Here is a 19,496-nt window from a genome sequence, read left to right as displayed (position 1 = left end):
CCGATAGGCGGGAACTGCGAGGTGAAGTTGCAGTGAAGAGCGCCTCGGCGCCAATGCAACATCAACTAACTGCTTTGGACATATAGGCAGCATCTTCCTAATATGAACAGAGCAGCAGAGCAGCTATGCAGAGTTGTATTGAGAGCAATAGCTCCCAGATCGTGACCTGCTCGCGATAGCAGATCATGGAGGAGGGAAACTTTGATATGGCGGTGCTTTGGCTCTTCGTACGTCACGTCTGTAAAAGACGTCATGCTGGACCAGTCAAGAGAAAAGAGTCAATCAATTCAACCAGGCTAGAGTCCATTTCACACATCCCGATGCCACGTGCCTTGTCTTTGTCTTTGTCATTGTTGTGATGAGATTTCTATCTGCTCTCTTTGTTGCAGCCAACCACGTAACAATCTCTCAGCGCCAAATTCTCAGCGTCAAGCATGATGCTTCCGCAGCAGAGGCCAGCTCCAACAGAACAAAGCATTGATTCTTTTTTTAGAACAAAAGAAAAGGAAAGAGAAGAGAAAAAAAGAAGAAAGCCGTCAATGCTCAAACAATAATGCTCAAACAATAATGCTCAAATCATACAGCTCCCACTGCATTTGTCGCAGCTCAATAGCTTCAGTGTAGAGACAAAGCCACGGCGGTCGGATCCAGCGGCCTTTGCGCCTCAGCACGTCGTCAGTGTCTCGCGCGGCAAGCCACACTGGCGTTAGCGGACTCATAAGCAGGAACGCCTAGCCAGCAATTTGCCGGCATGACATCAATCCCAGAATCCAACACCCCATGAGCTCAAGGCGTGCCTTCATAGCTGCGCCCCCATCGTCAAAGTCTTGACGCGTAGTCCTCGCCTCAGCCCTGCGACCCCTGTTTTGACTTCTTGTTTATTAACTGAACCATCTCGGGTTCAGTATCCGGCTCGACTCTGTCCAATTCGCTGGTCTCGCACGTCTCGCACGTCTCAGACAGTGACACTGCGCCGGATTTAGCCCCTCGCCTGATCAATTGCCGAGTGTCGTCCGGCCTACCTTCTCGTCTGCTACCTGGTACTTGCCCAATTGCGCGGAGCTAGCAACAAAAACAAACAATTTCTCTTCTTCAATATTCTTCCTCTCATCTCGCCATTGCATTCCATAGCCGTGCGGGCAGGCTCATCTGCTCGCCAACGGAGCGGCTAAATCACCAAACATGTCCATCAGAATTGCGCTGGATAACCAGCCAGAGTTCTACACCAATCTCGATGCAGTCTCCGGCAAGGTCATTCTGAATCTCCCTCGGAGCGAGCAAATCGGTTCCATCGTCGTCAAGCTCGAGGGAGAGTCGGGCACAGCTCTACAAGTCCCCAAAAACTTCGGCTACGAGCCGAGCACTGCCAACGCCGGTCCCCCACCGGGGCCTCCGGGCAGCTTCGTCAGCGAGAACCACAAGATCTTGTACAAGCTTGTCAAGGTTTTCCCAGACGACTACTACGAAAGCTCCTCCAGTCCCTACGGCTCGTATCCCCTCGATGCCGGCCAGCACCAGTTCCCCTTCAAGTTCAAGCTGCCTATCAACAATGCTTGCAGCAACCCTCAAGCCATGGCAAGAATCGGTGGCCTGGCCGGCTTAGGAGGCTATGGAGCCAGCGGCGGCCTCTTTGGATTAAGCGGTGTCAGGGTGATGGACGGCTCTAAGCAACTGTATCTGCGGCATGCTACGGCGACGCTGCCACCATCACTCACTGGATATCCTATGGCGGCGGAGATCCGGTATTATATCAAGGTTACGGTCCAACGGCCCGGACTTCTCAAGGAAAACTGGCGCTATCAGCTCGGCTTCAAGTTCCTGCCCATTGAACCGCCTCGGCCTCCTGTCACCGGCCAAGAAGCCTTCGCTCGACGGCCATTTTCCTTCCAGCCGCGGACGCCAGGACAGAAGAAGCGCAGTTCAATATTTAGCAGCAGAAAGAATGACTATTTGGCGAGTCCTACCACTGACTCCCCGACGCCGCCATCAGTAGAGATTTCAGCCCGGTTACCGCATCCTTCCATTCTCACATGCAATCAGCCAATTCCCCTCCGGCTCATTGCGAAGAAGCTCGTAGACAGCCCCGAACAAGTCTACCTGACATCGTTTCAGCTGGACCTGCTTAGTGTGACAGAAATCAGGGCACATGGATTGGTCAGTCCCAAGGGCAACCGCTGGGTTGTTGCCTCCTATACCGACCTTGAAATCCCCCTATGCGCTCCGGACGACAAAGTCGGACAAGAAGTGACACTGCCGGATGAGCTCTGGAGGACTAGGCAGCTGCCCAATACCGTCGCCCCTTCTTTCAATACCTGCAACCTTTCTCGAAAATACGAACTGGAACTTAAGCTAGGCGTGAGCTGGGGGACGCCCAGGATGGCCAAAGACTCCCAGCCCCAAACTCTGTTTCTGCCTCTTCATTTTGCAAACGTCAGCGTCTTTTCCGGCATCACGCCGCCTCCTGAGCTGCTAGAAGCTGCTAGGAACACGCGCCCAGGAGAGGTTACTATTTCTCGACCCCCTCGGCTGCCTCCCCGGAGTTCAGTCTCTGAAGCCAGCGGCTCAGGGAGTCTTGGAGTTCCTCAAAGAATTGCCCGGCGGCCAAGCGCGCCTGCTGCACCCGTCATGCCTCCCAGGCCTCCGCAAGATCCTTTATACCCTCCGCAGCTCCCTCCAGGCGATATTCCGGCTTATGAAGACGTGCCGCCTCCGAGCTACGACGAAGCCATTGCAGAGAACCTGTCTGGGCCGTTTGACGGTTTACGGCCTCGGCCAGCCTATAGTGGCGAGACTAATGAGAATGCACCTAGCCAGCTGCCCTCGGGCCCGGTTAAAGGCTAGGAGCTTACTGCCGATCAGAGGCTGCGTCATTGGAGGAGAGGCGGCATCTTTCTCTGATATTGCGTTACGTGGAGTTTGTTTGAAAAGTGTTTTTGTACATAAAGAATTGGACAAGCATAGATTTGGGAGATGGGCTCATGCGTATGGCATGTCTATAGTCTACCTGTTTATATATTATGTTATGAGGAATGGGTTGGTAAATAACGAGCAGCGTCTTTAGCAGCTCGTTACACAGCGAATTTGAAAGTTGGTTTGGCCACAATGCATGTGGTGAGCGAGTAATGGAATAAAAATTAAGGCATATCTCGATACATGTTGTGCAGATTAGTAACCCAAATAGAAAGGAATCCACTGAATCCTGATTGCCATCACCATTTTACGTAGAAGGCCACCGTCCTAAGAACCCAACTTGCGACAGTGACGTCAGCAACCTTTGCGACACTAAACAGCATCTAGCTTCACCAAGGCGCAAAAATCACCAGCAACCTTCACTCCTCCTCACCACCCAATTGCTTACTGCTCTCAAGTATGCTTCATCTATAGCCTTCAAACTAAAGAGCCATGAGAAAATGGCTTCTTCATTATCGTGGCCCTCGCCTCTCTCCTCTTCCCCCGCCGAATCTACGCCCTTCGCATCACTTCTTCAGCACCGCAAAGGCGTATCTCAAGGACAGCAGCGATCCTCGCATTCGGGACGTTGGGAGGCGCATACATGATGATTACGCTACTATTCGCGAGAATTACGGTATGATTGAATCAAGCGCTCGTCTTCAAAAAGAAGTTGGCACATTTACTGACACCACTACAGCAACACCGAAATATCCCATTGTCCTAGCCCACGGCCTCCTCGGCTTCTCCGAGCTCAGAGTCTCAGCCCTCCTCCCGCCCATCGAGTACTGGCACGGCATCAAGCAGGCCCTCACGCAGAACAACTGCGCCGTCATCACCGCGTCCGTCCCACCGTCGGGCTCCATTGAGGAGCGCGCCGCCAAGCTCGCCGCCGACATTGTCGCGCAAACCAGCAGAGACAAGCACGAGACCCCAACGGTAAACATCATCGCCCACAGCATGGGCGGCCTCGACGCGCGCTACATGATCTCCCGGCTGAAACCCGTCCTGCAAAACGTCCGCGTCGCCTCGCTCGTGACAATCGCCACGCCGCACCGCGGCAGCCCCTTTGCGGATTACCTCGTCGAGCGCGGCGCCGGGCCGATCCACCTGCCCCGGCTGTACAGCATCATTCGGCGCGCGGGGCTGGGGACCTCTGCGTTTGGCCAGCTGACGACGCGGTACATGCGCGAGGAATTCAACACAAAGGTCCTAGACGACGAGGCGGTCAGGTACTTTTCGTACGGGGCGGCGATTGACGAGCCTTCCCTGCTGGGGGCGTTTCGGTTGCCGTACGGCGTGGTGGGCAGGGCAGAGGGGGAGAATGATGGGCTGGTGAGCGTGGAGAGCAGTCGATGGGGAGTGTATCGGGGAACGTTGATGGGGGTGAGTCATTTGGATTTGATCAATTGGTCGAATCGGGCGGCGTGGACGGTGAGGGAGTGGATGGGGATGAAGAGGACGTTTAATGCGGTTGCGTTTTACCTGGATGTGGCGGATATGCTGGCCAAGGAGGGATTATAGCTTGTACTTGTATCTGTCTTTCGAAAGGGGACTTGTAAACGTTAGTATTGGGGTCTTGGCCAAATCACTGATAGAATAGATGCGCAAGGAGAGCGAGTTATGATTGAACAATAGGAAAACTTTATATCTTTATAATAACTAGATTGTTGTATGAGGTATCAGGAGTATTAGATAATAGAGAATACAGCTTCCTGTGGCCACGAGCACGAGCGCGCCGTTCAAAATATCCGACACCAATAGATAGCTTAAGCCCACCGGATCATAGAGCGATGGTGGTCATGAGCTGCGAGCAGATAACGCATGCGTATATACATTAGTTGGCCAAGATCGTGCATGCTGTAGTTGTTGTTGACAAACTTTGACGACAAAGATGACGACTTGGCTGGTGTTGCTCGTGGGTCGGGCGGATAATAATTATTATACTTTGGGCGGCTTGCTTTTGTGTTTTCTTCTTTTTGACGCGCGCAACGTGTCGCTGTTTTATAACCACGCTGAAATGTCGCGCAACACCATTTCGCCATTTAACAATCACGGTCCATTAATGCGTCCCCTCTCCGTCGACACCTTTGAGTCCAACCCTCTCTCCTCCCCCTAGCCTCAGACTGTCGTCTAGATCTGAGACTTGGTGGCGGCTTTTCTCCTCTGGATCCACTTGTGGATGAGGAGACCAAGGACACCAACACTGACTGTAGAGGTTGATTGAATTAGAAGAATTGCTCTATATCAAGTGCATGTATGAGTGGCGGCGACTTACCGATGAAGACAATGCAGAAGACGACAATGACACCAGGCTCTCTAGCAGCGAAGTTCTTTCGCTTCATGAGCTGGGAGGCAACATCCCGGGCGGCAATGAGTTGCTTGTCGATGGCGGCCATTGTGTCTGAGGGGAGAGCTTGCTTTGTCTGGATGAAGAAAGGCGAGTTAGTGACGGGGTGCTTGAGTGATATTTATGCCTCCATTGAACAATGAGCAGGGCCGAGGAACGTGCCAGGGGGTGAGAGGAAGCGGTAAGGGACAGGGGCAGGGCGATGTGGAAACTCCATCAAATGCCTCAAAAAAGCCGACAGTTGCAATTCCCATCTCATTGAATCAATCTCGTGGTGCAAAATTGTGGCAGGCCGAACAGACGTGTCAAACCATGGCTTTTTCCCCGCGAAGTCCCCAGCCAACGTGGCAGCCCTAAGCGAAGTATAACAAGGTTTGACATCTGGAGCAGCGGTGGCTCAGATTGCGCCCGAGACCAGGATCCAATGAGACAGAAAAAGAACCGACGTCGAGAGCATTCGCAGCTGATGCTTCCACCGCATATGCAGTGCATTGGAGTTCGACGTGTAGAAGAAATGAACCAATTGGGGGCGGGTTGTCTGTACCTGTTGGGTGAGACGTGAGACGTGCAGAGGATGAAGGCAGAAAGGGTCTGGAAAAAAAAAAAAGTCGCGTAAGTGGACTGCGCTGAGGTTTTGTTTTAAGGCGCGGGAGCTCGGTAGGGGAAAAGTGGGGGGAGGCACGTCACGGACCACCCGCTGGCAATTGAGAGAGAAAAAAGATGCGAGGCGAGGCGAAGGGGGAGGGAAAAAATGCCCAGGGGGAGGTGCCGGAAAACTTGGCTTTTTGGGGGGGTTGAATTGGCGCTCTGACCTTTTTTTGTCTTGTTGCTTAGCGAAAAGGTTGGAAGAGAAAAAAAAGACGGGGTAGCCTGGATTGTCGATGGGCGAGATTGACGATTGGCGAGAGAGGCACGCAGAAACTGCTCTGGAGAGACGAGACGAACCAAGGCACGGACGACGAGAGGGTTGGAGGAAGGAAAAAAAAAAGAAAAGAGAAAAGAGAAAAAGAGGAGGGCGAAAATAAAAAGAATTGGCGGATTGGCAGCCAGAAAAAGGATTCGCGCCTGGCACGGCATGTCATGAGCTGGGAAGCCCATTGAGGGCGAAGGGGGAGGTACTCGCTACACCGCGGCCGGCTCGCGCGAAAAAGCTTGTAGTCGTTGATCGGAACACGGCATGCGCCTGACCCTGGCCGCCTTAGCGCCCATCCTCGGCCGGTACGTGCGGCGACTTCTTGTTCGCAAGAGGTGCCGCCAAGTTTTTTTTTTTTTTTTTTTTTTTTTTTTTCTCCTGCTCTCTTTTTTTTTCTCTCACACTCACTGCTCTCCCATGAACGGTTAGCAGGTATCCAAGTATCTTACACCGAATGCGCACTAGCACTGTAGCATTACCTCTTCCGGCTAGGTGTGCTGGCTGCCATTATTCGCTCTCCCAGCCTCTTTTGCCCAGGTTACCCGGGCGCCCCATGTGGGGAAATCATGACGGCGCCATACCAGGTGGATTTTTTCCTTCTTTTTGCCTGCGCGAATTTTGCTAATCGCGCCGGCCGACTTGGGCCCTGTTAAAGGAAAAAGAGGAAAGAAAAAAGAGGCTACGGAGCGCACGTCCCAGGTCTCGTGTACCGAGTACCTGCGAAGACCTGGACCTGGGCCTTGGCCCCCCGATGAAAGTGATATTTCCGCGAGCGCCCATTGAGTCGGAACTGGACATCCTATTCAAAGTACTTTTACCTAGGTAAGCATCCGAATCAATGCAATCGAGTCGATTGCATGAAGCATTCGCAAGTACCGCTACATGGGTACGGTAGCACCAGGCAGTCGGAGGCACATACGAGCTGCAGCCTTCATCAGCGCTTTACCTCCGCGGCATTGACATCTGTATACAAGTACCACCTTTATCTGCTCACAGCTGTCTTATCCCGTATGACGCACCCTCCAGGAGGCAAACAATCATCTCCAGGGGCCATTCGTCCTCTATCTGCTCTTCTCGCGTGTTCTTTCACGAGGCAAAGGAGTCTAGGTACTTTTTGCTGCGCTGGCCGCCTGCACGCTCCAGCTCCAGCTCCAGCTGCTACTGCAAGTACCCCGTACATTCGCCCCGGCGAGCCATAACAACGGGGCACACCACACCACACCTTCTGACACCCGGCCCTCGCGCGCGTATCAAAAGCTGCGTGGCTTATTTGAGTGATATTCTGGAAACCGAACGAGCTGGCTGCGCGAATGAGATTAGGGATTGTGCGCAGGTCCTCCAGAATTCTAGCTCTGCCTAGTGACCAACGGCTTCGGCTGCAACGGATATCGCGCGTCGGCAGAGCCCATCCTTCAATCAGACGGCGAGCATTTCATGCCAGCAGCCAGCGGTGCGTTCGTACTGGGTACTAGCACCGACTCGTATACTTGACTCCCTACCTGTACATAACACACGGCTCCATCATTCATCACCGAGCCAAGGCCTGACCGATATATGCCGCTATTTCACTTTCTCTATGTGCTTTTAAAGTAGGAGAGCGACAAGAAAGGGACGCCAAGCTTCGCAGCTAACCTGCTGCTAGCTGATACGGAGTCATTGTTATCACGACTAGCAGTCACACCATGGAGGCATTATGCAGATTCTGTGCTGAGAGCGAATTATTTGTGGCTCTGCGTAGTACCCCATACAGACCCTTTCATTAACACCGAGAAGGGAAATCAATTGAAAGGGACGATGCGTGCTTCGTTGTACCGATGCCGTACTTCTCCTACCGATCCCGTCAGCTGGAGGCTCGGTTCGATGGAGAGAGCAGGTACTTGAAGAGAGCATCACATCAACCCTGGGAGCGGCCCTACTATCAGGCCGGGCCAGACAAACACGAACCACGACCAAACCTGCTTTGCCTTACATGTCCATGGCCTCCCGTGCTCCCGATTGAGTACGAGTCCAGGGCTCTGCCGATTGTCCAATCATCAGCCGCCGCAAGCAGCAATCAATGCCACCTGCTGTTCCGTGTTGCCGCTCTCCAGTCGGCATAGCAAAACGCCCCCAGTCATCCCATCAGCATCATGCTCTCGCTCGTCTTGGCCGTGCAAAGGCAGCACAGACGCACACACCGCCAGCGGCGGCAACGGCACCGGCAGCGCGCAAATCCAGGCAAGCCCAGTTCCAGCCTAGGTCCAGAGTGACAACGAATTCTGCCCTTTTCTGCTTGCGGCAGACCCTACGGGCTAGAGAGAACAAACTCCACACCTAAATTCGCTACCCGGCAAGCCCGACATGCTGGCGGCTTGGGCTGCAAAATAAAAGCCGCTCCGTGGACTCCGGACAAAGCTCGCTGCTCGGTGGATCCGGCAAAATCTCGGACGTTGGCCGCCCTTCCTATTCGGTGCAGTTTCCTTCCTGCATGCTCGACTCAGGGCACCGCAACGATGGGGACCCTCAGCTACGCGCAAAGGAAGGGAAAAAGGTGCAGGCTAGCTCCGTCAGCCGTTGTTGGCCTTGCTCCAGCGAGGATCCCACCCCCCCTTGCCCCTACCAGTGATCAGCTACGCGCTGATTGGAATCCAGTCGTGTGCTTCTAGATTGTTTTTGGCGTCGCTTTTTTCGCGTCGAAAACGGGGGTCGTTGGCGGCGGTCGGCCAATGACCTCATCCTGCTTCTGGTACCCCGGCCTTGGCACCCAGTTCTGCAGGAGAGTCGAGTTCGTTTGCGAACAGCAGCTGTACTTGTAGATACCGCCTGTGCTAGCGGCAACTGCTGGTATGCGAAAGGTAGCCATCGCCATGCCACTAGCGCATCGTCTGGTCTCCATCTGCATTGGGGCGCTTCATTAAACATAAATTCTGAGCGTCAATGGCAAGCATGGACTGACTCTTCATGCGCCTCTTTCTGCCTTACAGGTGCCTCCAAGAGGTACGTCTACTTTCGCGCTATACGATGCATGTAAGTCCTTTATCAGATCATTGATGTATGAAACCAGCCTCTACAGCAAGAAGCGAGTGCTACCAAAAAAAGAACACAGCATAATCATGTCCAGGATAAGATCAAAAAGCACCGCAGTCCCCCCAGGCGGTCAGCCCTTTTTTCGCCCTCTGCGACTTCTAGACTGTCGTCTTACAAGTATTCCTCTTCGCTCACCGCGGCGGGCCCCATCGTGGAGAACACCGGATATCGATTTCCGCGCATCGGAGAAAACTGCTGCAGGTACTCCGTACGCGCACCGCCACTAGCACCTGGTGCTAACGTTTTGGTGCCATTCACTGCTGGGCCTAGCACGCGGCCGTATCTCCAGTCTCCAGTCCCCTCTAGTCCCCTCCAGTCCAGATGCTGCGTTTCCACGGCTCGCGCCAAATCCGGTACAGGCGGTTCCTCCGGTAATGAGCTCTCCTGCCTAAAAGTACGGGGCCGATGTTTAATAATAATCGGAGCGGCCCAGAGCGATTTTCGTGCCAAACTACCTCGGTGGAACTCCGTTGATAGTACAGTAAAAACGAGGACGCTTCCAATTCTTATTTGGGGGCCTGCATTTGGGTATTTGATGGAACGGGCACTACGAATACATAAGCTGACCAGTGTTATCTTTCTTTACCCCCCTTGTTTGCGTATCTCTCCTGTTTTGAGAAGAGCGCTTCTTTCTGGAGAGAAAAGCGTCACTTGGGGACTGAGACAGAGACTTGATGACCAGGGAGCTCATTTATTTTGCTCATCTTTCGCGATACTGCTGCACCGGCAGCATCCCCGAGATACGCGCGGATCGAATCATGCCCCTCGTACTCCGATCGCTGTTGAGCTCTGCCTCTGAGCCCTTAACCGACCCGTCCGTCTTACGAGTCACGTGACAGGACATCATCGTCAACGGCCCTGCCGACAACATGCTTGGCGAAACAAGCTCAATCGAGCTAAAGTGCAGCTACATGCACGGCAAAGGCAAAGAAAGAAAAAGCATAACAGATTCTTGTTCGGGAGGCTGCTGTGGCAAAGACAAGATACGATTTTTCTCGGATTTCACCAAGCGGTGATATTTGACAGCTTCTCCGGATAAAGCAATAAAGCAACTGGGCAACCGGCCCGTACGTCATCTCAGCTCCTCTACCCGACGCTAGGGCGCGCTGCGGGAAGAGGCGTTGCGGGCGAGACATTCTGCCTGGGGAGGAGGAGCTGACGAGCTCTTGATCGCCCAGCTGGCCAAGCGCTTCTTTTTTGGCATTTGAATCCCGAGAGGACCAGTAGAATGTGACCATTTCCCATCTTCTTCTTTTTTTCTTATCCCGTGTCACACCCACAACCTATGAAAGGGAGACCAGCTTCTCCAATAAAAACCGCGGAGATAGTGTCGATAGTATCGCTCATGTCTTGGAGATGGCACCACGTGAGACCAGCTGTTTGAATCCGCCGACGTAATCCATCCCACGTGAGTCCACCATGGCGGCCCGCGCCTAAGGTTTGAAGGTTTGAGTAAGTGCTCAAGCTTCCTTTGTAAAAGGAAAATACACCAAGCTATTTTTCCTATGCCATATTGAAGAAGAGGGAGTAGGAGAGAGAAGGAGAAAGAAGATAAGTCTGTGGTGTCTTGAGACTCTCTCCCCTCCTTTTCACCTTTGGTCTTATAACACCTCATACGTATTTCACCATCGTCAATATTTGCCTACGTATTGTCTTACGCTCTATCTCCTACCTACACCTATCATACGAGTCGTAAAGAAGAGGCAATAAACATGGCAACCGCCTCGCTGGCCCGGCTGCGGCGCCTCAACGTCCATAACCTCCGCACCTTTCGAGATGCGCCCCTGGCCGAGATATCCGGCTCTCTGGGCGACTTGGGCACGCTGCTTCCCCTGATGATCGCCCTCGCCGCCAAGGGGTACATTGACCTGGGCTCGACGCTTGTCTTTTCCGGCATCTTCAATGTGCTCACCGGAGTTGTCTTTGGCATACCCTTGCCGGTGCAGCCTATGAAGGTATGTTGACATACGATGCCGCTTTGTACATATGTGGAGCATATAACCGTTTCTTTATCTTTTTGCCCCTAGAGCTAAGAGACCTCGGCATATCTCTTTGTTGCTGCTACTTCTTTATTACCTCGTTGGGACAAAGAGTTGTCTTTCAGTCCATTTGTCTGTCTGTTGAAAAGCCTCATCGCTAACATGCCGCAAACCTAGGCCATCGCCGCCGCCGCCATCTCCGCGCGCGAAGACCCCTCCATGGGCGTCGTCGTCGCCGCAGGCCAATGGGTCGGCGCAGCAGTCTTCCTCATGAGCATCACGGGCCTCCTCCGCGCCGCCGTGTCCTTTGTGCCCATCCCCGTCGTCAAGGGCATCCAGCTCGGCGCAGGCCTCTCCCTCATCATCGGCGCGGGCTCGTCCCTCCTGCAGCCGCTTCACTGGCTGCATCCCGCGCTGGACAACCGCCTCTGGGCCCTGGCGGCCTTTCTCGTGCTCATATTTACACAGAATATGCCGCGGTTCCCTTATGCCCTGGGCTTCTTCTTGCTGGCGCTTGTGCTGGCGCTCGTGCAAGTGCTGGTTTCCGATGACCAGAGCAGCTTGCCTTGGTTCCAGGTGTGGCGGCCGCACTTTGTGCTTCCATCGTGGATTGGCGCGGGAGATGCCCCGGCTTTGTGGATGGCGGTTGGGCAGCTTCCCCTGACGACACTGAATTCCATTATCGCGGTGAGTGCGCTAGCTAGTGATTTGTTGCCGGATATCCCCTCTCCGTCCGTCACGTCTATAGGTCTCAGCGTGGCGTTCATGAACCTCTCGGGAACCTGGTTTGGAGCCATGCCCGTGTGCCACGGCGCCGGAGGCCTGGCAGCTCAGTATCGCTTCGGTGCGCGCAGCGGTGCCAGCGTAATCATCTTGGGTCTTTTCAAAGTCATCTTGGGGCTGTTATTCGGCCAGACGCTCGTCAATCTACTGACGGAGATCCCACATGGCCTTCTCGGCGTCATGGTCGTGGCGGCCGGTTTGGAGCTGGCCAAAGTTGGACATACGCTGAACCAAGGCGCTCCTGATCTGTGGCACGAATCTGCTCGCCAGGGCGGCGTTGTAAGTCCGAGGTTACATCGACAACTATCGGATGGGGAACGTCTGGAACGATGGACCATTATGCTGGTGACGACGGCTGGGATCCTGGCCTTTAAGAATGACGCAGTTGGCTTCCTGGCTGGCATGTTTTGTCATTTCTCGTATAGGCTCTCAGAACGATTCATGGGCTGGAAGAACAGTGACTCTATCATTTCGAGCGAACGAGCGCCATTATTACGGTGAGAATTGTACAGGTGTTGGGGGAGTGCAGCAAACAAATTGTCTTGATTAATGTACGAAGCGAATAATAAATAGTGTCTATGCTGTCCCTATCCAGCCCTAAAAAAAAAAAGAAAGGAAATGAAGAAAAGAAAAGAAAGAAAGTCTCATCCAGTCGAATATCTTCGCCAGCGAAGTAAGCTTGTGGTATCATTATATCCAGTTTTCGGCTTCGTTTCAGATTTCACTATGCTTTATCAGGGAACAGTTGCTTTGAATACCGTTGCTGGCCGGGCCAACCACTATAATGCTCCCCATGCTTGGCTTTGATCTGTCTCAAGAAAGCTAGCTGGTATAAGAGAAAAAGGCTTCCACATACGCAAAGCGAGGCCCCCTCTACCATGGCGGTGATCTTGGCGGTGATGCTCCAGGCGCCGTGTTGCTGAGAGTACACGCCAATGAGAGTCGACACCAAGCCAGCCAGAGAGTTGGTCATGCCCGGCATAAACAGCTTGTTCACGAGCCAGACGTAGTTTTTAGCGTGCGCGAAGGCGAGATACAGCATGCCAGAAGCGGATATGCCGCACATTATCGCGGCAATGACCAGCAGTGGGATGTTTTTGATGCTCTTTACGATGAGCCTGGCGGCTTGGTCGCTTAGTGTCTCGGCGTCATGGCCTTCGACGGATTTCTGGAGGCTGGTAAACGTTCCGGGGAAGACGAGGAAGCCCGCCAGCAGGAGCCAGACGAATACAGCGGCGAGAATGTTGTGTAGCAGGGGTATATCGTCTTGATGGAGGAGCATTTGGACATAGCGCGAGTGTTCGGAGCTGGCCTTTTGAGGGTTGGAGCTCTGAGAGCAAGAGTGCTGAGAGTTGGGGCTCCGAGAGTTGGAGTGCTGGATGTGTATGGGCCCGTGACTATGACCCGGACGATGAAGCTCGATTTCAAACATCGGCATCTTGGCGTCTCGCTTATCTAGAAACTAAAATGTATGTCAAATTTTGAGAAGAAACGGATGATACCACGCTTGAGAAAAAAAAAATGGAGATGGAGAGAGAAAAGAGAGGATGGCAGGCATCGAAGCGGTTAGCCTTCACATTTATGATTTGCCTACCCTCGAATACAAACGAAGCGCAGCCTCAATCCCTTGCTTATTGTTCAGAGACAGTTCATTGTGCTATTGGCAGGCAATCAAACACACTTGCAACATTCCCGGCCCCCTGTCTCTGTGGCGTTGCCGTTCATTTCTGAACAGCTTTCTTTGAACAACGTCGTGATACGAACTCTTGAGTGGTTGTGGTCCTTCCGCTGCTGTTACAGTAGCCGCGCGCAGGCTGTGGCACTAGCGGCAATCGGGTGAGACATGCCTTTGAGGCTCAGACAGCTGTTCAAAGAGGGTACATTTGAGTGTTGTGAGAGAAAAACAGAGAGTGGGTTCAAATGGTGAAGACACAAAAGTAAGATAGCAATGCTCAATGTGTTTTCATCGAAGCGAATTGAGACCATACTACCAAGTACTAGTAGTAATCTCCAAGACGAGAGGTACGGCTAAGGCAGGTACAGGCAGCAGAGCTAAGGCGGAGTGATCGGCGAAAGAGGTTAGCCATGTACTTGAGCTGCAAGTACTTTGACCTTATTTAAGCCAAGCCGAGCGATCATTTGGACGCCATGGGGCCATCCTGACGCTTCAACCCGCCGGCATTGGGCGTCGTATGATGTGCATAACGAGGGTTTGCACTCGGCGCACATGCATGAGAACAATCGCGACTGCCAGTGTGTACCTATACATGAAAGACTGGGAAATGTCCAGAGCTAGATACTATCGCTGCTGAACAGCTGCTAAAGGAAAGAAAAGCTGGTCGCTTTTGACAGGAGTCGAACTCCATCGCAGGGTACTCGCGGAAGGTACTCATGAGGCGGCATGCAGAATGCTACGCAAAGCAACGGCACGATTAAAAGAAGAAAAACCGCTCATCGGTCGGCAACTTTGACATTGAACGCCAATCAAAGCATCATTGATCATACAAAGCAATCTCCCATCTTCAACCTGCATGAGTCATCAATCATTGCCCAAACGCAAGCCAAGCCAAACAAAACAAACGCAAACAAAACAAAAGTCGGCAAGAGCAACGCCGGCAAGAGGCGAACGCGGGGGAGCCAAACAAACGCCTCTTTCCTGCAGATGCCCAAAGTTTGCTGGGCTCCAGCATCTTTTTTTTTCCGCCGATTGCTGCTAGCGGCTAGAGCGACCCGGACCAGGTGAGGAGGCTCCAAACTGCCGCCAGGCTGGCCAATCACAGCACCGGATCGCGCCTGTGACCCTCCCCGGCAATCGCGCCAGAAAGTTCAAGGCAAGAGCGAAGAGGCTGCAAAGGGAATCGGATCGCAATTCCTCTTTTCGCCCGAGGCTGCTGCTTTGCTGCTGCTGCTCGATCAGCGCCAAACAAAAGCAAACAAGTCAGACGGCAGCCGTGGAAGGGAGATTCACCACGAAGCGATTCCGCGGCGAACGAGCTGGACGCTGCACGAGCGAGCGAGCGAGCGAGCAGCGATGACTTCGTCCAGCGCCGGGCACGACGGCCTCCGCGACCAGAACCACGATGCCCATCCCGAAGTCGACGCTCACGCAAACGCCCCGGCTGCGGTCGCTACAGCCCCTGCAGCTGCGATGACTCCTCTGGCAGGGACGGCCGCTGCGCAGCAGGAAACAGCGCCGTCCGACAGGCCAGAAGCTGTGATCGTCTCAATAGAGACCGAAGCCGCGCAAGAGCCGGCGCAAGAGCTTGGGATTGCAGTGGCAGAGGCGCCTGCGATGGCGGCGGAACAGAAAATCTCGTCGGATGCGCAACCAAACTCTAAAGGCGGTGACGTCCCCGTTTCAGCGGTGGCTGTTGCTGTCGACGCTGCTCCTCCTCCTCCTCCAACAACAACAACAACAACAACAACATCGCCCTCATCAAATTCCGCTCCGGCGCAACAGCAAACGGCCGCGACTACATCTGCTCCTTCGGCCGCCGTAGAGGCTTCGGCAGTCTCATCTTCCGCAAACCCCATCACCAACCAACTTGCAACCTCATTGCCACCATCCAAACCCGACGCAAGTGCCGAGACCGACAACACAACCCAACATCTACCCGCTACATCAATAGCAACTGCCTCTGGAGGATCTGGCGAATCAAGAGACAAACCTGCATCTGGAGAGATCAAGACGGAGGATATTACGATGATGGACGCTCCTGATGTCAGTGCGACAACTGCTGCTGCTGTAGCCGAGACCCTATCGCATGCATCTGCCATGCCAGCCCCTCAGATGTCTTCGACTGAGCAATTCCAACCCTCAGCGCCCTACGCACCACAGGCCCCGATAGACCATCGACATGCGTACATGATGATGGCTTTGGCTTCCATGTCTGCCGCACCGCCCGCCATGTCACCACCGCCAACAGTAACCCCCTCTCAAGTGACTCTACCTAACATAATGGGAGACGGATATTTTGGCATGGGCCCGGCCAGTAACAACAATCTGCGGCAGTCTGGGACTGCCACTGACATGGGCCTCGAGTCGTTTGCTCGTGTTGAGTTTGCCGACAGTGTCTTCCAGATGACCACCTACGCCGTCATTATTGGCCGTGATCAGCGAGCTCTGGAACAGGCCAGGCGTGATGAAAAACGTGCTGATGATTATAAACGGCGAACTGAAGAGAATGCTAGCAAAGGGCTTCCACCGCCATCTCCCATCGTCCAGGACCGCCACAAGTTTAGTAAATCATATGTCAGTGAGGAAGGTGGCATGCTGGGTCCCGAATCAGATAGCGAAGAAAACGGACGTCCAACAAAACGGCGCAAAACTAGCACCACAGGATCGTCACATGAAGAAGTGGAAAACTCTCAAGATAACGTCATCTCAAATCGCCAATACGTCTCTCATACCCCTGGGGCGGCTGCTGTCGACTTGACCTCGTTGAGGCCCTCTCCTTGGCACGTTCCCTTTATCGGTATCCACTCCCCTGGTCCGAACATCGCAAGCAAGACCAAAGCCATTTCCCGGGAGCATCTCAAGATTGCGTACAATCAAGCCGAGGGTGTATTTGAGGCCATTCCACTGCACAAGAATGGCTTTTTCTGCGAAGATGTGCATTACAAGAGCGAAAAGGTTGTGTTGAGGTGTGGCGACCGATTACAGATCAAGGACATTGATTTCCGATTTATTATTAATGGAGTCGAGAAGGGGCGAACGGGCGCAGAAGAGTACCAAGAAGAAGACGCTGCTAAGAAACGGCATTCTCATGGAGGAAAGAGCATGAGCTTCGACTTTGAACAGTCTCACGGTAATGGCCAGATCCAAGACACAAGCGATGAATTATCAGATGTGGAAGTGAGCCCGGTCGAACTGTCCGATTTTGGTGGAGATGATGAGGAAGAGGGAGATGAAGAGGAGGCTGCTGAAGAAGAAGGAGAAGGAGAAGGAGAAGGAGAAGTAGAAGGAGAGGGTGATGGCGAGGGCGAAGGAGACGCAGACGCAGACGCAGACGGAGATGGAGAAGACGGAGAAGATGGGGATTTGGATGCGCTTGAAGCATCCATCGAAGGAGATTCTGAAATCAAAGATGAAGGAGACGCTCACAATGACCCTTCAATGCCACAGATGGCTAGAAAGCGAGGCCCTGGCAGGCCTCCTAAGAACGGTATCATGTCAAAGAGGGAACAACGCTTGCTTAAGAAACAGCAACAAGAGATGGCCAAGAAGACATTGCCTCAAGCGCCACCAGTTGAACCGCCCCTCAAGCGCAAGGTCGGCCGGCCCAGGAAACACCCGTTGCCCGAAGACGGAACTGACCGCCCAGAGAAGCGCAAGTATAAGCCGCGGAAACCCAAGAATGAAGATGGTGTCGAAGGCTCTGATGCGGAGCGACGAGCGAGAGAGAAGAAGGAAAAGAAGTCACGGCCCAAGTCACCTCCTCTGGAGCTCAAGATCGAGGATTACACAGAAGAGCAACTTCAGAAGCCGAATAAGAACTACGGAGTTCTTATTGACGAAACATTGACGGCAGCAGGCCCTGACGGTCTCACATTGAAGCAAATATACAAGAGGATTTGCCAAAGATACCCGTGGTTTTATTTCCACACCGAGACCAAGGGATGGGAAAGTAGCGTTCGCCATAATCTGATTGGGAACGAAGCGTTTAAGAAAGATGAGACGACAAATCTGTGGTCTCGAGTGCCCGGTGTGGAGTTGGATGCTGGCAAGAAGCGAAAGGCAGCCTCTCCTGACCGAGGATTGGTGGCTGCGCAGGCCTATGGGCACTACTCATATCCATATGCTGCGCAGCATATGGCTCCCGGCGCGCATCATGGCTACCCTCCTAGCCAGACGCCAGCTCCTGGATATCAGGCACCTGCATATGCTGGACAACCGGCTCATGCGGCACGCCCGGTGCAGTACGGTGCCTCTCAATCCCCTCCTATACATCAACCTGTCCAACCAGCACAACCGGTACCAGTGCAACCGGCCCAACCGGTCCAACAAATCGTAGGTGCGCCACCCCCGGCCCCTATTCAGCTGTCAGGATACGGCCCTCCTGCAGCCCCAGCTCGCCCTCAGCTTGGCGTGGCTCAGCCAGGAGCCTACAGCTCGCCTTATGCCTCACGGCCGCCTCCCTTGACAACCCCGCCTGTAAAGGCCGAGGATGGCAGTGCCAGTGTACCATCTGCCGCTGTGCCTGGTCAGCGATCCATTTCGGCTGCTTCCGCAGAGTCGAAGCCAGTTGTTGCGTCGACATCGCATCTGGCTGCCACCCAAGCTGGTACCGGCCACCCAACCCCAGCTCGGCCGTCAGCAACGCCTGCTAGGCCGATTATCGAGCCTCGACTCCTCACTGCGGTAGTGGGCCTCAAGAATGGCCTGGTAGAAAATCTGAAGAAGGCTGGCAACCCCAAAGCCGAAGCTATCGTCATGTCAGCTCTGAACCGGTGCATCGGGCTCAAGAAAGAAGCCACTGAAAATGATAAGATGGAAACAATCTGCATTAAGGGTATTCGTCAAGTCATTGATGGCTTCACCAAAGGCAAAAGCCCAACACCTAGCGGCTCTACTCCGCTACCAACAGACACACCGCCTGTTTTTGAGCCCAAGGTGCTGGCGGCTTTAAATGGCCTCAAAGACGCCTCTGTCAATGCGATCAAGGCGGGCCTGGGCGCAGCCAAGGCTGAAGCCGTAACTCTATCGGCTATTGATCGGGTTATTGGCCTCGCAGATGCAAGTATAATGCCAAAGGCTGCAGAGGGCGAGCCAGCCAGCAACTTTGAGGGAGTAGAGCAGCACCTTATGAAATCAATCCGCCAGCTTCTGCAAGGCATGAACCAGAAGCTACAAGGCGACTCATAAGAGCATTGGGAAATCTGGGAAGAGTGAGCAGTGATGATTATAATAATACTATAGGATCTGTTTGTTATTTTTAACGAATGAACATGACTTGGCAATTCTTACAATGGCTGCACTGTCTGTCGTATAGGTAGTGGTGAATTCGGGACGCAAAAAGGAACTTTTGGAGGCGTTGCTAGCCACTAGATGAAAAAGACGGACACGGGTATACAATTATTTGGTTGCTTTATGATAGCGTCTCTGTTTCCCATCTCTGCCATTCAGGGATCGAATATAATAGCCATTTGATAGTTTGTAAAGACTTTTCCGTCTCTCGCTGTGTGAAAGTGATTCCTATCTCTAGTCAAATTGCCTCCTTTTTTTTGTTGAGCCATATATGAGGATCTACCGCTTGACTATCTATTTCATTCTCACTTCGTTCCTTTAACTAGATACAGGAAGACTCTTAAAAAAAAAAAAAAAAAAAAAAAAAAAAAAAAAAAGGAGATAGAGACAGAGAAAAAGAAAGAATAACACAGATGAGAAATTTGAATTAGGAAAAAGATAATATATAGATATATATATATATTAGCAGTTATCTAGCCTCCTAATTCC

The 19,496-nt window shown here is 53.0% G+C and overlaps 6 protein-coding genes across 6 annotated transcripts; 4 read left to right on the top strand and 2 right to left on the bottom strand.

The window, feature by feature from the left end:
• Positions 1–1,182: 1,182 nt before the first annotated feature.
• TGAM01_v205035 (hypothetical protein) lies at positions 1,183–2,841 on the top strand (the record flags this gene model as incomplete). The annotated part of the gene is made up of 1 exon (XM_018803509.1): positions 1,183–2,841. One exon carries the CDS (start codon positions 1,183–1,185, stop codon positions 2,839–2,841), a length of 1,659 nt encoding a protein of 552 aa, XP_018663206.1.
• A 561-nt stretch (positions 2,842–3,402) lies between these two features.
• Positions 3,403–4,473, top strand: TGAM01_v205034 (hypothetical protein; the record flags this gene model as incomplete). Its single annotated transcript, XM_018803510.1, has 1 exon — positions 3,403–4,473. One exon carries the CDS (start codon positions 3,403–3,405, stop codon positions 4,471–4,473), a length of 1,071 nt encoding a protein of 356 aa, XP_018663207.1.
• A 609-nt stretch (positions 4,474–5,082) lies between these two features.
• Positions 5,083–6,397, bottom strand: TGAM01_v205033 (hypothetical protein; the record flags this gene model as incomplete). Its single annotated transcript, XM_024549563.1, has 4 exons — positions 5,083–5,159; positions 5,228–5,375; positions 5,844–5,890; positions 6,112–6,397. 4 exons carry the CDS (start codon positions 6,395–6,397, stop codon positions 5,083–5,085), a joined length of 558 nt encoding a protein of 185 aa, XP_024405695.1.
• A 4,593-nt stretch (positions 6,398–10,990) lies between these two features.
• Positions 10,991–12,541, top strand: TGAM01_v205031 (hypothetical protein; the record flags this gene model as incomplete). The annotated part of the gene is made up of 2 exons (XM_018803512.1): positions 10,991–11,233; positions 11,435–12,541. 2 exons carry the CDS (start codon positions 10,991–10,993, stop codon positions 12,539–12,541), a joined length of 1,350 nt encoding a protein of 449 aa, XP_018663209.1.
• A 223-nt stretch (positions 12,542–12,764) lies between these two features.
• TGAM01_v205032 (hypothetical protein) lies at positions 12,765–13,478 on the bottom strand (the record flags this gene model as incomplete). The annotated part of the gene is made up of 2 exons (XM_018803513.1): positions 12,765–12,848; positions 12,897–13,478. 2 exons carry the CDS (start codon positions 13,476–13,478, stop codon positions 12,765–12,767), a joined length of 666 nt encoding a protein of 221 aa, XP_018663210.1.
• Positions 13,479–15,071: 1,593 nt separating this feature from the next.
• TGAM01_v205030 (hypothetical protein) lies at positions 15,072–18,905 on the top strand (the record flags this gene model as incomplete). The annotated part of the gene is made up of 1 exon (XM_018803514.1): positions 15,072–18,905. One exon carries the CDS (start codon positions 15,072–15,074, stop codon positions 18,903–18,905), a length of 3,834 nt encoding a protein of 1,277 aa, XP_018663211.1.
• Between the last annotated feature and the right edge of the window lie 591 nt (positions 18,906–19,496).

This window comes from Trichoderma gamsii, assembly GCF_001481775.2.
Source record: "Trichoderma gamsii strain T6085 chromosome Unknown Scaffold_15.2, whole genome shotgun sequence".
Lineage (NCBI taxonomy): Eukaryota > Fungi > Ascomycota > Sordariomycetes > Hypocreales > Hypocreaceae > Trichoderma > Trichoderma gamsii.
This window is presented reverse-complemented; position numbering and strand designations above follow the sequence as displayed.